The 17,330-nt window shown below is 31.2% G+C and overlaps 1 protein-coding gene across 1 annotated transcript in view; it reads right to left on the bottom strand.

Annotated features, from left to right (window-relative positions):
* Positions 1-17,330, bottom strand: part of LOC142321415 (uncharacterized) — a 46,279-nt gene that overhangs the window by 7,896 nt on the left and 21,053 nt on the right. The window contains exon 3 of the mRNA XM_075359483.1: positions 15,804-16,023. Within this exon, the coding sequence (XP_075215598.1) occupies positions 15,804-16,023 (220 nt within the window). The remainder of the gene's footprint in view (positions 1-15,803; positions 16,024-17,330) is intronic.

The raw sequence follows: 17,330 nt of genomic DNA, 5'->3' as shown, positions 1-17,330 counted from the left end.
TTTGAAGAGAAATGACGACAAGATGCAGCCCTGTCAGACTCATTGGCCAACTTTGAACCAATCAGAGTCTCCATAACTTTCTTCATATTAAGGTTAACAGGTAATTTCTTCTTTTGGTACATGTGGTGAGATCAACATATAAAATGCCACTAACCTAACTGTCTATGAAAAAATTAATTGTTTAACTTGTCACGCGATTCTATCATGAATCAAAATTTCTAGATGTTTCAGTACAGTCCTTTTAGAATTATATGCGGTGTCAGTATAACACAATCACAACGACATCCATAAAAATTTTGCTGTCGTTTTCAACGTCATAATTTTGCGAATCAGCATTTTCTACAATGAAACAGAAGAATAGGCTGGTACATCTTGAAGATAATTTGCGTGTTAGCCTGATAACCAGAAGGCCATGAGTTGACAAAATGTAGAACACATCAAGAGCAGACTTCACGTTAACTTTAGTGGTGAGTTTTTAAAAACACAAAAATATATATTTTTTTAACCAGACTTGCGGTGTATATAGGTCGGGGTATTCCAAGCAGTTATGTTTGGCTTTCTCTGACGCCATTCGCCATGCTGCTTGTATTTAGAAGAATGCGCCCGGTTGCGAGTTAACAACTGTCTTTGTACACTGCATATCTAATGCTTAAAATTATATATTACATATTGTTATATCAGCATCATTATTATTATTAATCAAAAACTAATGTGTCACGATATCATGGGCGTTCAGTGAAGTGTGTCGTCGATCAAAATAAGTTGGAAACCATTTCTCTAAACATTAAATAATTTACAAAAAAATATCCTGAAATTCACAACAAAAATTGAATAAGATATAAAGTATATCATTTTTTAATGCTTATTTATTTATATAAATATTAAATAAAATATAAGCAATATTTGAAGTAATTTAATGTATTACGAGAGGTTATTTCTAAAGTAAAGATGGTTTCATTGTAAAAATATTTATTCTGAAAATTTTATAAATATTTTTTATTTGTCTTGAACTACATACCTTATACTACTTCTCTATATAATCGCCATATGAATTAAAACATTTAACCTAGCGACACACCAGCTTCAATATACCCTCGTCATATTCTTCTGCCACCAGTCCATTTAGCCACTGATAAACAGCATTTTTAAGTTCATCGTCACCCGCGAATTGCTTACCGCTCAAAATTCTTGCAATTTCCAAAACAAATAATAATCAGAAGGAGCTAAGTCCGGACTATATGGTGGGCGATCGTAAATTTCCCATTCAAATGTTCTCAGTAAATCACGTGTCGGATCTGCAACACGTGACGTGCATTATCGTGCAGGAGGACGTCGCCGTCGGTCAACCGTCCACGTCGCCGATTTTCAGTGGCGCTCCGTAATTTACGTAGAGTTTTGCAGTAGGCTTCTGCATTTATAGTCGTTTCACGTGACATGAAATCTATCAGGAGTATGCCAAACCGATCCCAATAAACTGTGGCCATCAATTTGCGTCCAAATGGCTGTGGCTTGACCTTTGTCAGTCTAGTTAGTGATCGAGGATGACGATATTCACTTGACTACCGTTTTCTTTCTGGCGTGTAATACGAAATCCACATTTAATCGCCGGTAACAATTGAATTAAGGAACTCATCACTTTTATCTGTGTAGCGCATCAAAAATTCCAAAGCAGATCTCATTCGGATTTTTTTGTGACGTTCTGTTAAGACGTGCGGTGCCTGACGTGCACAAAACTTTCTGAAGCCTAAATGGTCCTGAATAATGCGACCGATAACTGTTCTTGAAATATCTTGAAAAAAAAGGGCCAGGTCGGAAATCGTTGAGCGACAATCTTTTCTGATTTTATCATCGACGCGTTTCAACAAGTCCTCGGTGATTATCGAGGGCCTCCCCGAACGTTCTTCATCGTGCACTTTAATTCTGTTATCTCTAAATCTTTTACGCCATTTTCGGTAGTTTCTTTCATTCATTACATTATCACCGTACACAGCAACCAACTGCCGATGAATTTCAGCCGGCTTAACGTTTTGATGATTTAAAAATCATATGACTCCACGTATTTCAAAGTCGGCGGCAAATCGATTTTTCTATTCATTTTACAACGTAGTAACTCACACGTAATCAAAAATAATACTACGCGACAACTTACAGACAACAATGCAGTGTGTACATTACTAGCGTGGTGATGAACAACACAGGTGTGCCAACCTTAAAGATAGAAATTTCCCAGCGGTCTTTACTTTAGAGATATCCTTCGTAGATTAAGTGAAAAGTAATGAATATTGTTTAATTTGATAGTTGAGGATTGTAATTTAGATTGTCGTGGTTGGACGTGTCATACGAAGGCGTCAGTAGGTTGTACACTGACGGAAATATCTGCGAAGGTATTTGCATCGGTGGCATCCTGACAGATGCCAAATTGATGACTGTGTTATCAAATTTTGAGGGTGTAAAAGACAACCTTCGGTAAGGCCCATCAGTGCTAGGAATGGAGGGAGTGGTGTGGCAACCGGGATCATCACAAAGTAGCTGTCTTTCCCTACGGGGATCAGAATATATATTGTTTGTAAAGTTAGGTATTTAATTACAAAAATAGTTTCCTCAATCATAAAAATTTTAATCTAATCATGACAAATTTTTAATTGTATTTAATTTAAAAATTTTAATCAGGTAATAAATTACTAGATTGTACACAGTACATAAAAGTTAATCTGTAAAAAAACTATACTAACGTAAATGATTTTTTTTATAATTACACCCACTTTTAAGTTATCTATTTTATGTTTAAATTTTTTAATTAAACAATTTACACCTATTTTGCACAAATAATATGTTATTGTGGTTAAAATGTAATAAATGGCTTTTTAACAGTAACTGATACATTTAATTAGGTTTTATTGTAACCATAATTAAAAAGAAATGTTCCTATAAAAAATGATTATAAAAATTAAATTAATTACGTAGAATTCTATATTTATTACAAACATGCTTTCAGTATATTCAAAATTGCTAAGAAAGCTTCTAACATTTTGACGTGATACATCTTTAAAATCACACCGAAACATACAGATACAATAACAGAAATGTGTATCTTAACGAAAAGGTCTATATCGTCCAACATTAATTACTCGCTAAGTATTAGTTTCAGAGATGCGGTGTCATTTATTAAATTTACATGGTCAGTTCACCAATACTACTTTGAGTTTATGTCACTGGCGAGCGGGTTGGCGGGGAGGGAACACAGCGCAGATCGGACAAAACTGGCGCTCTCGCTCATTTCCATTCGGTGTAGATGGATACAAGTAATAATAACTGTATCTTGGACAATATTTATGTATAAAAAATTAAAGTAAACATATAAAAATTCAATATGTCAGCCTCAACCCGCGCAAAAGCAAGCCGGAATTATAAATTACGCATGCGTTGGAAAGGGGAGGTTATGAGCCATGCACAGGTACCCCAATATTCGGTTTCGGGAGCGTCGCAAAGCTGGTACTGCGCGCTCATCTCTACCGCTGCTTATTTTGCCTTATGTCTCTTACTTCTCATATCACAGACCGATGTTGAACAAACTTTTCGTCGAATATTAATCGAAATGAATATCATGTACCATTTAGTGTCCGTTTTATTTTAAAATTAAATTTAGTACTCATTCAATGTTTCGTTTTTATTTCGATCCAATACACTAAAGTGACTCGCTGACATACAGACCGACCAATTTGTATGTAGAATTGGCCAAATGAAGAAACTAAAATTTTCCATTGGAGACTTTCAGTTTTGATTTAAAAAAAATACGATGGTGGCTCTCCCATTTAACTCTAGATAATTTGGTCGGTCTGTAGTTCTAAGGAACTTCATTCAAGGTCTGTAACGTTTCATCTTAAACCAACAGCCATTAGCCCCGGTACAGCCTCACCCGATTTTTTTATACTAGTATCTAATTTTAAATGTGAATTTATCGATAAAATACGTAAAAAAAGCCGCCAAATGATTACAAAACCCTCCCGCCACATTTCCTTATGTTCAACAAAATGTAAAAATGGAAATAATAAATAAAATTATTTGTCATATGAAATTCATTCAGTTTATAAAAATTGTAAATATTATTATTATTTTTCGGCCTTTACGAATGCAAAAAACGAAATGGTATTTAATTTCATGAAGTTAATAATTTGATTAAATAAAATGAAAAAAAATTGATAAATATTATTATTAATATAAATTAATATATATTTGTACTTAAAATCATTTTTTTATTTGGTTGACCTAGTTCAAGAAGTAGATTTGAACTGCAATTGTGAAAAAGATCGAAATTTCCAGAAAACAGTTTGGGTTTTCTTTGAGCCCAATGATTAAAGGATAATTTTTCTTCAAAAATTATAACTAGCATAAAAGTATAACTGAGAAAAAAATAAAAATTCTTTATAAATAATTTTTGGTCAAACCTTTTTTGAACCCTTCAAAAAAATGACTTTTTAAAACACTGCTTAAAAGATATGCAGCATAAAAAAATAAAAACTATTTAAAAAAAATTGGGTTCCATTTGATTCCCTAGCTTGATAACTAACTCATATAACGTTTTTAATAAAAAAAACCTTGAAAAATATATAAAGTATAAGAAATTATAAAAAAAGATTGTTAAAAATCTTTAAATTATTAATAGTATTTTTAAATCTTTCATGTCTTTTAAATTAATATTACGTAAAGAAATCTGATGTTGAAACCATATGTACTTCCTTGCACGCCGATTAAATTATATATACACATTTTTTACTCCACTTCATTTAAACTTATTTCATTTGAAAGTGAGATACGATCCTCCAATTCTTTAATAAAGTGGACAGTTAAACAGAAAAATGGCCCTAAATATTTCCTTAGCATTTTATATTGGTTTATAAATTAATTTTATTTCACCTCGCTCAAGTAGATATTTGATGTAAGTGAGAACGTGTCGGATCCGTAACCATGCACACATCAGTTGGAATCCGACTTCAGAGACATATTTTTTTTAACTTTTCTTTTTTATTTAAATATACTAATTTATTAATAATTATTAACCTCTAATAGTAAAATTTTTTGAATAAAATGAAAAGTACATAAAAATTTTATTTCATTAATAACTTCTGACTTTTTGTTTTGTATTGTTATTATTGAATTATTATTTATTGTTAAAAGTTTTTTTTACAATCAGAAGTTAATAATTATTAATAAATCAATATATTTAAATTAAAAAAAAAACGTTTAAAAATAAAATATGTACACGAATTCGGATTCGAACCGATGTGCCTTCCTCTTGTAAGACCCAACTATTTTATTAATTAAAATTTGATTTTGCTATAACTCTGGAACCATTGAAAATAAGTACCACTTATGATATATCGTTGAAAATTTCTCAACCAGGGCTTATTACTGCATTTAAGAAAAAGTCCAAAATCCAAATTTTTCAAAATTGAAAACCAGCTTTATTTAGGGGTCTGACTGTATACATATTTTTGGCCCAGTCAATTGCGATAAAAAGGGGAGGTGAGCAAATAGATGTTACAACAATCCTAAATACATCATTTTAACATTCTACGGCTAATCGTTTTTGAGTTATGCGGAATACACACGTACGTATGAACAGTCGTCACGCTGAAACTCAAAATGGATTCAGGAATGGTCAAAGTGGAAATTTCCGTTAAAATATGAAAACCGAAATTTTTTGCGATTACAATACTTCCATTACTTTGTACAAGGAAATACATAGATTTCCAAACTTAAAAATTAAAGTAAAAAAAAAAAAAAAAAAAAAACAGATATTTTAAGTACGGTTCCCATCAGTCCTCTTCTTTTTTAAAAGTAAGTACCCTTGTTATTTATTGGAGTAATTATTTGCTTCAATAATTTGACCCGATTTGATGCAATGTTATTCAACAAAGCTAAAAAAAAAGCTGACAACACAGTTATTGGACTTTCCCGTCAAAGGCTAAAGCCGCCGTTCCGGGAAATTCCTACAACTGTGGTTTGTTTCTGATGGACGGCTTACACAAACAACTTAATTTAAAATATTTCATTTTAATTAAATATAAATATTTTTTCGTTTATTTAATTCAATGATTCTAACCAAACCGCGCGCGCATGCCGAATTTAATTCGCGCTGGTGTGGCGGTACTAGCGGCGATGTCAGCACTTTAGTAAACTAATGTAATTTTACAACTTAGAACAAATTTCGCTTGTACGGTCGGCAGACTGGTGTAGACGCGAGGCTTAACGCACTAGATACCGAATAGCCAGGGGATCGAGGTCGAGACCCAGCCAGACCGAGTTAATTTTTTACACTTGAAATATTATTAATTTATTTAATTCTACCGCTCACCTGTGACGTCACCACATAACGGACGGACTCAACAGAATTTTTTTTGGATGGAGGTGCGATTTTGCAAAGATGTTTTTTTCAAATATTGTTATTTTTTAATGGTTAACAAATATGTCTAAGAAAAATGGCTTTAATTAGGTGGGATCTCCCGTTTATAACTCGCTCCACTAGATAGCAGCATTGATAGCACTAGGCAGCGTCCAAAATCTTGATAATGCATGCTTGAAATAATAAAATTTAAAAGAACATATACTACAGCTTATTTTAATAGTAAATACTCTTATGTAAATGAAAGTACAATTTTTTAAGTCACTTAATTAAAAAAAATAAAAGTATTAGTTTACAAAAAATTGTACTAGTTTTATTAAAAAAGGAATAAATAAAACAGAAATAAATTTGTAAAATTTTTATTCAACATTTAGAACTGCTTGGTGGCGCTGTGGTCGTGATATTTAGAAAAATTGTACATATAATTAATATTTATATATATATATATATATATATATATATATATATATATATACATATACGAGGTGTGATAAAAAAATACGGTGAATAATTTTTTATTAAAAAAAGTAATATGTAACCTTATTACTTTATTAATTTAATCTCCTTCAAAGTATGTCCTTGGCTAGCAATGCACTTATCCCAACGTTGACTCCATGACTGGAGGCATTTCTGGAAGGCGTCTTTCGGAAGGGTTTTCAGCTGCTCGGTTGTGGCTCTCTCAATGTCAGCAATGTTGTCAAAACGTTTTCCTTTAAGCACAGTTTTAATTTTTGGGAAGAACCAAAAATCGCATGGTGCTAAATCCGGTGAGTATGGCGGATGTGAACAGACAGGAACACTTTTTTCGGCCAAAACTCGCGAATGAGAAGCGAGGTGTGACACGGCGCGTTGTCGTGGTGAAGAAGGAAGCCATCGGTCCATTTTTCTGGTCGCTTTCTTCGTACTTCGTTTCGCAAACGTTGCAGTACACCCTTATAAAATTCAGAGTTTACAGTTGTTCCCCTTGGAATGAACTCTGATCGCACTATGCCCTCACTATCGAAAAAAACAACGAGCATCACCTTGATGTTGGATTTTGACTGACGTGCTTTTTTAGGGCGAGGAGATGAACTGGTTTTCCATTGGGAACTCTGCATTTTGGTCTCAGGGTCATAGCCATAGACCCAACTTTCATCTCCAGTTACAATTTTGGCCATGAAGTCCGGATCTGCATGAAGACGACCCTTCAACTCCGTGCAAATTGACACACGATTTTCCTTCTGTTCGTCACTCAAAAGTCTGGGAACAAATTTTGCACTCACTCGTCTCATTTGCAATTAATTAGTTAAAATGCTTTTAACGAGATGTTAAGGTCTTCCGATAGCTCTCGAATAGTCATTTGCCTGTTTGAACGAACCATTAACGTTTTGAAACTTGTATTTTTTGATAATTTTGTGTCAACACTATTAAAACATTTTTTTTTTTTTAACAATACTGAAACCGTTTTCACAGTAATATTGGAGTTGCTCAAATCAATGAAAATAAAAACTCAAATACTAATAGATGACTAGATATCGACTACGCTTATGCCGTAGGACTCTATACACAACATCTCAAGGAACCTTATTTCCTTGTTCTCTAAGAAAAAGAACGCCAAAAATTCCTTTTTGATGTCCTGACCAAATGAAAATATTCGGATCTTTGCCTTCGACAGTGATGTACTAAATTCCTCGCCGTGCAGGATCACTCTTCTGCTGAGAAGACTCCTGAGACGGTTCATAGACTGTTCAAAAAAATTATATAAGAATTGCGGTGCCGTGAAAAAAATCACCCCAGTCACGTTTAATTTAATGACTTTCCATCATCATATATCTGTTCCTAGCCAGATCTCTTGCCCCAATCCATCCTCATTCTCCTCTAGTCCAAATTAAACTTTAAAAATTGAAATACCTGGTATTTTCTATTAGATCGTTCCTAATTTTTTTGCGCCTTCTACTCATCCTTCTAGTATTGTTTTAATCGATTCTTCTGATGTCGTAGCCAATTAGCTTTCCTATTTTCTGGATTACTTTGATTAAATTTCTGTTTCGTAAATATCCTCATTAATTCTTAATTTTTCATTTTAGTTATATATTTAATCTTCTCAACTATCTAACCTTATGACCTTTTGCAGAAATTTATTTACATATTTTCTTTTAAAAATCCTATAAAATTAAAATGTTAAAGTTGTCTTTATTATTATCTTGGGACACTTGTGATTTCTACATAGTAATAAAAAATGAAAATGTTCTCAATAAGTGATTGATTTGTTTTATAGCTGTTTATTATTTAACAATTGTTGTATAAATAAACGTATGTTTATGAATTTAAAACGTATAAGAGAACAAAGTAATATTTGAGATAACAAGATTTTTTATATAAACAATAAAAATACACCTGTTTTTTTTAATATATTTAATTTCATTGACCTCACTCATTATCTTAAATGTTGATGAAATAATGTACTATTATCTCGAAAAAAACTTAAATTCTTTGTAATTATTTTATCTATATTACATTCATATAAAACAAGTACGTCTTTTTTCCTTATAAAAATACAATTTTCCTGTTTACTATTTTTTTCTTTTTTTTTAGTCATATTTTGTAATTACACATTTATCACAAAATTTTATAAAAGCCTTCTAGCATTTCATATAAAGAGTGTTTCTAAAATGGTGGTCTGTCAATACTTTTTCGGATTCAACTTTTAAAACTAAACAAAAAATATCCTTAGAAAAAATCTCAATTTCTCCTTCATTCTTCCACTGTCCGCCATTTTGTTATTTTTATATAAAAATTTATATCTCAAATTCGGATTGAGGAATCAAATTAATATTTGATAAGCGTCTTGGTTATAAAATTTTAAAATTAGCAAAAAATCAGGACTTAAATGCCTTCGCAAATTACAAAATAGCGGCTATGTTTATTTTTCAATCTGTTATATCATTATAAATATTAGTTTTATCAAAATTTATGTTATTTACTAAAATATTAAGCATTTTATTTTGAATAAAATGACATTTTATTTTTTATAATCGGTCAACAAATTACCGAATTATGGCAGAAAATTTATGTTGTAATTTTATGTCTGTTTTCATGTCCTTCACTTTACGTTCAATTCGATTAAATATTAATTGTTTTTATTTATTGTTAATTCTAGTATTGTAAATTAGTTCTGATGATTTTCCACGTAGCTTTGGCATTCTGTAACTGGTTTCGAAGAACATTAATTGAAGTGTCTTTATTTTTGGTAAGGATTATGTTCACAGATGAAGCTTCTTTCAACAGGAATGGTGTTCAAAACTATCACAACAAGCATAACTGGAGCGAAGAGAATCCTCATGGTACCTGTTCAGATTCATGTGTTTTCTTCATTCTCTTGATAAATGTAAAAATATCCTTTAATATTCTTATTTCTTATTTTTTAATAATGAACCAGCTGAGTTTAAGTATTATTAAGCAATTAATAACTTATGACTTCACTTTCCTTTAAAATGTCAAATAATTAGCATTACTAATTTTATATCTATTTTGGCTAAACAGTATGTTTAACATACATTTAAAAATGTGTATTTAACTAAAGTATGAAAGAATTGTGATTTAAAGTAATTATTAATTAATTTAATGTAAATGTAAAAGTAAATAAAGTAAGTGTAATTATCCATAATTTATTTATCCGGCAATTACTTAGTGTATGCTATTACCACAACCAACGTATTACACCGCGGCTGGAATGGCTGTACAGTACCTTCCAAAGTAGCCATAACAAAAAATTTTCTCGGAACATATGAGCAGGTATTTTTAACGATTTATTCTTTTGAGTCCTGTCATTCTACCAAATCGTTTAAGTAGAGAAAATTAACTTGCTTATTTGACCGAAAATCTTCCATATTTGTTGTAAGACTTACTTCTACAATTAAGAGGAAATATGTAGTTTCACAACGACGGAGCTTTTCAGTCAGTCGGTATCAGATTACCTGTATGAAACATTCCATGAAAAATGGATAGGTCGCGGAGGGCCAGTACTCTGTCCTGCCAGATCACCTGACTTAAACCCTCTTGACTTCTATCTGTGGAGCCATTTGAAACATATTGTTTATTCAATTCCAATACTCAACATTGATAAAATTAAACAAAGGATCCAAATGGATTTCAAGAAATTAGGTATAGTTCCGGAATTTTTGAACGGTTAAGACAATCTCTCTGAAAAAGACTGGATACTTGTGTAATTTCTAATGATGAACTCTTTGAATATCTCTTATAACTTTTAACAATTGTTAACTTTTTAAGCACACCTAATGTTCTACAACAATTAACGTAAGATTATCACAGGTAGTTGTTTTATTTTTTAATTATTAGGTCTATTATTGTGAGAAAATTATTACTTAATTTGATCCTAATTTACAACATAGAATTAACAAAAAATAAAAACAGTTAATATTTAATCGAATTGAACGTAAAGTGGAGGACATGAAAACAAACACAAAATTTCATCAATTTTCTGCTCGGCTATTTTTTAACCGATTTAAAAAAAATAAAATGGTATTTTGTTCAAATTAAAAGGCTTAATATTTTAGCAAAACATACATTTTGATAAAACTAATAGTTATGGAGATGTAACGGATTGAAAAATAAACATGACTGCCATTTTGTAATTTGCGAACGTATTTAAATCCTGATTATTTACTAATTTTAAAAGTTTATTACAAAGACGCTTACCAAATATTAATTTGATTCCTTCATCCGAATTTGAAATATAAATTTTCATATAATAATAACAAAATGGCGGACAGAGGGAGAACGAAGGTGAAATTACCATTTTTCCTAAGGATATTTTTTGTTTAGTTTTACAAGTAGAATCCGAAAAAGTGAGCCAGCCCACCATTTTAGAAATACTCTGTATAGGTAAGTCATTTATATACATTAACTAGGTTAATATAAAATAAAGTAATTAATGTCGTAAATGAAAGTGATAAAATTCAATGCAGAATTATACAATAAGGAAATTAAACTAAATGAGTGACCATGGGGAATTTACACATTGTTTATCGTTAAATACAGTAATAAATTTCTAAGAATGCGTGGTTTACTGAACAGCCTACTTATATTAAATTTATACAACTGGGTGTGACAAACATACATTTTACTTACGTATTATTCTGTAGATATGAAATCAATTTATTTCACGTTGCACATGTCAGATGTAACAACAATAATGATATAACAAATGTTACCGTCATTGGAAATTTACTGAATTTTGTATATATATATATATATATATATATATATATATATATATATTACAATGTAATAATAAAACGCTATGAAACATCAAAAGGAAATAAAGTTAAAAAATTCAAAATTAATATTAAGGATCAATGTTCTATCATTCGTTCGAAATATATACTTGTTTGATTCAAAGTATAGAATTGTACTTAAAAACTGTTACCGAATAATAAAAATAGCCAGCCATTAAAATGTTCTACAATTATTAACAAATTTAGTAATGATTAAATCGGAACATGTTTTCCGTGCTTTGAATTTTCCATAATTGTTGATAAGGATAAAATATAACTTTCTACCACGAATTATTAAAAAAAAAAAAAAAAAATTATATAATTATTGTTAAAGACCGGATTATATGCAACTTAAAAAGCTTGAAATATGCAATCAAATATGCATGAAAACTATCAAAATATGCAACCTTAAATAATAAAAAAATAGTAATTTTTATAGTAGTTTTTTTATTTCAAAATCGGCATACAAGTTGTAAGTAGTTGAAAACATATCGATAAATTTGATAATTAACAATTTGTTACTTTTGTAAACGTAAACAATCAGGTACTGCTCTAAATGTTCGGTGATAAGATTGTATCTTCGATCACTCAAAATATCTTTATAAGTGGAAAAGGATCGTTCCAGATCCACTAAGGTAACTGGACAGTATTTTAATTTATGTTCTATGTTAGCACTTATTGTTTCTGGCAAAAGTTCACCAGTCCCATTAATAAAACTATCAATTTGACACAAAGGTTCAAAGCCTGGATTATTGTTCAAAATATTTTCAAATTTTTCTTTAGTTTACACGGTAACCTCTGGCAATGCGGAGTTCATTTAACGGATTTTATTCATTAACTGAATAGATCCATTCTACGCCAAACCTTGAGTTTCAAGATTTTTAAAGCTCACAAGTAAGTGAGAAAAATGAGTACTAATCACAGCTATGTGTTTTTTTTTATACTAGAACCGTTAAATGCTTCCTTGGACAGAAGATTCAGGAAATATATTTTTAATACTTTCATTCACAAATCTGGCGATCGTAGAATGATTTGCCTTTTCAAGGACTTTGCAGGCCATCAAATAGGAAAAAGGAAGGCTCTAGTTTTAATGCACAGACAATTAAATTCGCAATGTAACGGCCACAACTGCAGGTAGTTTCGTCAGCTGAAATCCAAATAATGCTATCCTTCAGTTCATTGTATATTTCTTCCAGAATATGTAGGTAAATTGTTGAAATTTAATTTTTATGCAGTGTAGATTCAACTGGTATATTTTGATTCAAAAAATATTTTCGTAGAAAATATTTGAAGGTAAGATTTGTAAGTTTGTGAAGAGAAATATTACTTGTAGTCAGTGCTTCAAATAAATCCATGCTAATGTCGTTTTTTTATTTATCTTTGGAAGTGAAATCACTGCTACTTACCGCTGTTATAAGTTGTTGTCGTGGGCCATTTGCAATCCTGCGATATAAAGACATGCTGGTTTATTTGAAACATTTTTGTGCACGAAATATTTTTCTCGCAAACTCGGCAATATAAAACATTCTCGTCGTATATAAATGTTCCAAGATAGTCAGCTATCCACGAAGAGACGCTTTTTTTTCGGGAGACATGGTACACATTAAACTTTGCACAAATAAAAAAAAAATTAAATTGATGCAATGAGCGCGTCAACATGGGATTTTAATTGCCTAGTGGGAGTGTGCTGCAGTAGGCATGCGCGACGCAGAACGGTATCGTCCGTCCTTGTTTCACGTGAGTCTGTGTTGTACTTAACCTCATAATAATATTACGCGCGGCTGCTAAGTGCGTTCTAAGAGCCGTGTGGCTAATAGGTTTGGCCGATTACAAAGCAATATTTCATTTATTAACTAGGTACGCTACCGAAAAATATTATAAATATAGCGGAAGTATTCATAATCACTAGATTTTAAGGAAAATATGCAATAACTGGTGAGAATGGGCTTAATATGCAAATGCATATAATCCGGTCTCTAATTATTATCATTATTTACCGTAACTCGACAACAAATTGTTTTCGGAAATATTTTTTTCTTTATTTTAAGCTAGAATCGGTTCCCAAATTATTTCCCTTTCATCATGAATCACTCTGTGTAATATATATTTATATAAATATAGACAATTTAAACATTCTTACTTTCACATCTAGATAGCGTTGTAGTAAAACTATAGTTCAGAAGGGAAAGTACTGTAATCGGTCAAATTTGGGCACATGCGGTTTTCACCGGATCTTGACGTTTTCACACATAAGGTACCCAAAAAACCGCTTGAAAATTTTCCGGTTGTTATGTTCGTATGTACGTGTGTGTATGATGATACACACAGGGTGTTGGCTTCTAAATCATCTTATATCTCCAAAACTACTGAACCGATTTTGACCAAACTTCTTCAGATTACTTCTATATTTGTAACATTGGTGCCATTAAATTTTCGAGGTGAGGCTGTGGATGAAGGTCACCTTCAATATTTCGAGATTTCGCCTAATTTATATATTTAATTCATATTTTTCTTAAGTGCAATTGTTAACGATTAAAAAATAACAATATTTGCAAAATCGCACCTCACTCCAAAAATTGCTTTTGTAGTCGTCTGCGATGTTGTGACATCACAAGTGAGCGGTAGAATTAAATAAATGAATATATTTAAAGTGTAAAAAGTAACTCAGATCTCGGGTCTCTAACCGATCGCCTAGTTGACTCGGTACCTGGGACGTTAAGTCTCGCGGCTACACCGGCTGCTCATCGTACAAGCGAAATTTGTTCTACGTAAATTAGGAAATTATATTAGTTTAATTAAATATGGTATGCGAATCATTGAGTTAAATAAAAGAACAAATTTTATATTTAAATAAAATGATAAATATTTTAAATTAAGTTGTGTTGTATGTATGTGTAAGCTGTGCATCAGAAACAACCCACAGTTGTTACGCTTTTTTTACTTAGTCTCATGTGATGTACAGGGGCAGATAATATTTAACAAGCTCCTGTTGAATATTTCCTGGAGTGTTTTCCTAGGTATTATTTATATATTGAACCTTAAAATATTTATTTATGAATAAATATTAAGAGTTTTAGTAATTTTATTTTATTAAAAAAAAAAATTGAGGATTGATTACTTCAATATAAAGAAAAGGATATTTTTTTTTAATGTAGTTGGAGTTAGTTTTTGATTTATATTATTAAGTTAACTTACCTATTTTAATGTTGTTTAGTATTCAGTGGAATATAAAAGACTAGCCCTCTTGTATTAAATTAATTCTTATTTAATTTATTTTCCTAATTATTATTGTTATTACACGACTCCCCAAAAAGGAGTGTAATGTATTTAGGGTGTATGTTTGTGCCACCGTAGCAGCGCAACGGCTGAACCGATTTAGATGTATGATCCCACGTTGGAATCCTTACGTTATCGGGATATTATAGGGTATATATATATATATATATATATATATATATATATATATAATGAAAATGAACTTAAAATGTTTTTAAATTTTATTTATAATAAAATTTATAAATATGAATATCATATTTATATGATAATTCAATGAAAATAAAGATGACTTATCCGCAGCGAGAGTAATATTGTATCGTTAAATCGATGTTTGTTATATCGATGTTTATGATGCGTTTATTCCTTTTGTTTTGCGTTCATTTTAGGTTATGGGCTGCGGATGAGGTTACCATTATTAACCACTGGTGATGAACAAAATTGTCGTCGAATATTAGTCGAAATAAATATCATGTATCATATAGTTATGATTTATGTTAAAATTAAATTTAGTACGCAGTTGTCTCATTTTATTTCAATCCATTCCACTAAAAGTAACTAGCTGACATACAAATCGACCAATTTATTTATAGAGTTGGCCAAATGAAGGAAATTAAATTTTCCATCGGAGACTTTTAGTTTGGTTTTGTTCAGGTGAATTGGTCGGTCTGCAGTTTGGAGGAACTTCATCCAAGTTCTGTAACGTTTCACGTTAATCCAACGGCCGCGCGTCCAGACACAGCTCCACCCGATTTTTTTTCGTGAAGTAATATTCCAGTCTTCCATAGAATACAGAAATAAAAGAAAAAAGTTAGCAATTGATAAATTAATAATAATATTATACATCATACCTGTGGGCTTCTAGAATTTGAATTAAATGTTAAAACACGATGACATAAGATTTGTTGTCTTCTGCTGTAAGGAGTAGGTCGACGTAATATATCAGGTGAAAATCCCATTGTGCTATCAATTGTATTATTGTTATTGTTATTGTTATTATTATTATTATTATTATTTTGTAGATATTGTTGTTGCTGCCATTCAAGTACACCAGAAAGCAAACGAATATATCTATAAAAAAGAAATGTACGTTATTAGTTTACATGAAATTTTTTTTTCTATTTCCTGTTTAGCCTGCGGTAATTACCTTTCAGATAATGAATGAGGATGATATGTAAATGAAGTGTAGTCTTGTACAATCTCAGTTCGACCATTCCTGAGATGAAACCCAACCACCAAAGAACACCGGTATCCACGATCTAGTATTCAAGTCCGTGTAAAAATAACTGGCTTTACTAGGACTTAAATGCTGGAATTCTCGACTTCCAAATCAGCTGATTTGGGAAGACGCGTTCACCACACTAAGATGAAAATATTTCATAACCCGGTAGGTTATGAAATATTTTCTATCTTAAAACATAATTACACATTTTTAAATTCAGGAGCATCATTTAAATTTCTTAAAACATGATTTTTAACTACTGAGATATAATAATGTCCTGATTGTAAGACCTGCAATTCCTTCAGTTTCATTCAACATTTTCATCAAGAATCAATAATCTACTTTACTCTCTTTAGACGTAGTTATGTTAGCCCGCCGGGCTGGTCTAGTGATTAACTCACCCAATAGAATACCCAAAAGAAAAAAGATATTATACTCTCAGTACAAAGTTTGAAGCTTATTTTTTTAAGCCATCACTAAATTTTAAATGAATTACAAGTACAAGAGATCGAATTAAAAACTGGTTTGAATTTGGCGCCTACTTTACAAAAATACGTTTCCAAGATTTAATTGACTATATAGCGGAATTCTTTGTTGAAAACAATGAATCATCAAAATTGGAGCTTCTGATCAAAAGTTATGCTCGGACAGACATTAAAAAACTCCACCGGGTTGGTCTAGTGGTGAACGCGTTTTCGCAAATCAGCTGATTTCGAAGTCGAGACTTCTAAGGTTCAAATCCTAGTAAAGGCAGTTACTTTTATACGTATTTGACTACTAGATCGTGAATACCGGTGTTCGTTGGTGGTTAGGTTTCAATTAACCACACTTCTCAGGAGTGGTCGATCTGACACTGTCATTCACATTCATGCATATCATCCTCATTCATCCTCTGAATAATATCTTACGGTGGTTCGGAGGCTAAACAGAAAACGAGAGACGTTCGTTATGTAGATTGTAAAGCAAAATCCAATGCGACATCTCTTACGAGTGAGTATGTTGCAATGAGAGTTTAACGATTTGCTTATTATATAACTTAAGTTCTCCAGATAGATAATTACATTATAAAACTTTAGAATTTATCACAGTTTCTTTTTTTATAAAAAAATACTTCACTGCAAACTCTCACTGCAAACTCGGATATAGATAAGGTTGA

Source organism: Lycorma delicatula, chromosome 3 (genome assembly GCF_047948215.1).
Source record: "Lycorma delicatula isolate Av1 chromosome 3, ASM4794821v1, whole genome shotgun sequence".
In the NCBI taxonomy this organism is placed as follows: domain Eukaryota; kingdom Metazoa; phylum Arthropoda; class Insecta; order Hemiptera; family Fulgoridae; genus Lycorma; species Lycorma delicatula.
Note: the sequence above shows the minus strand (reverse complement) of the source record. Positions and strands in the feature narration are given on the sequence as shown.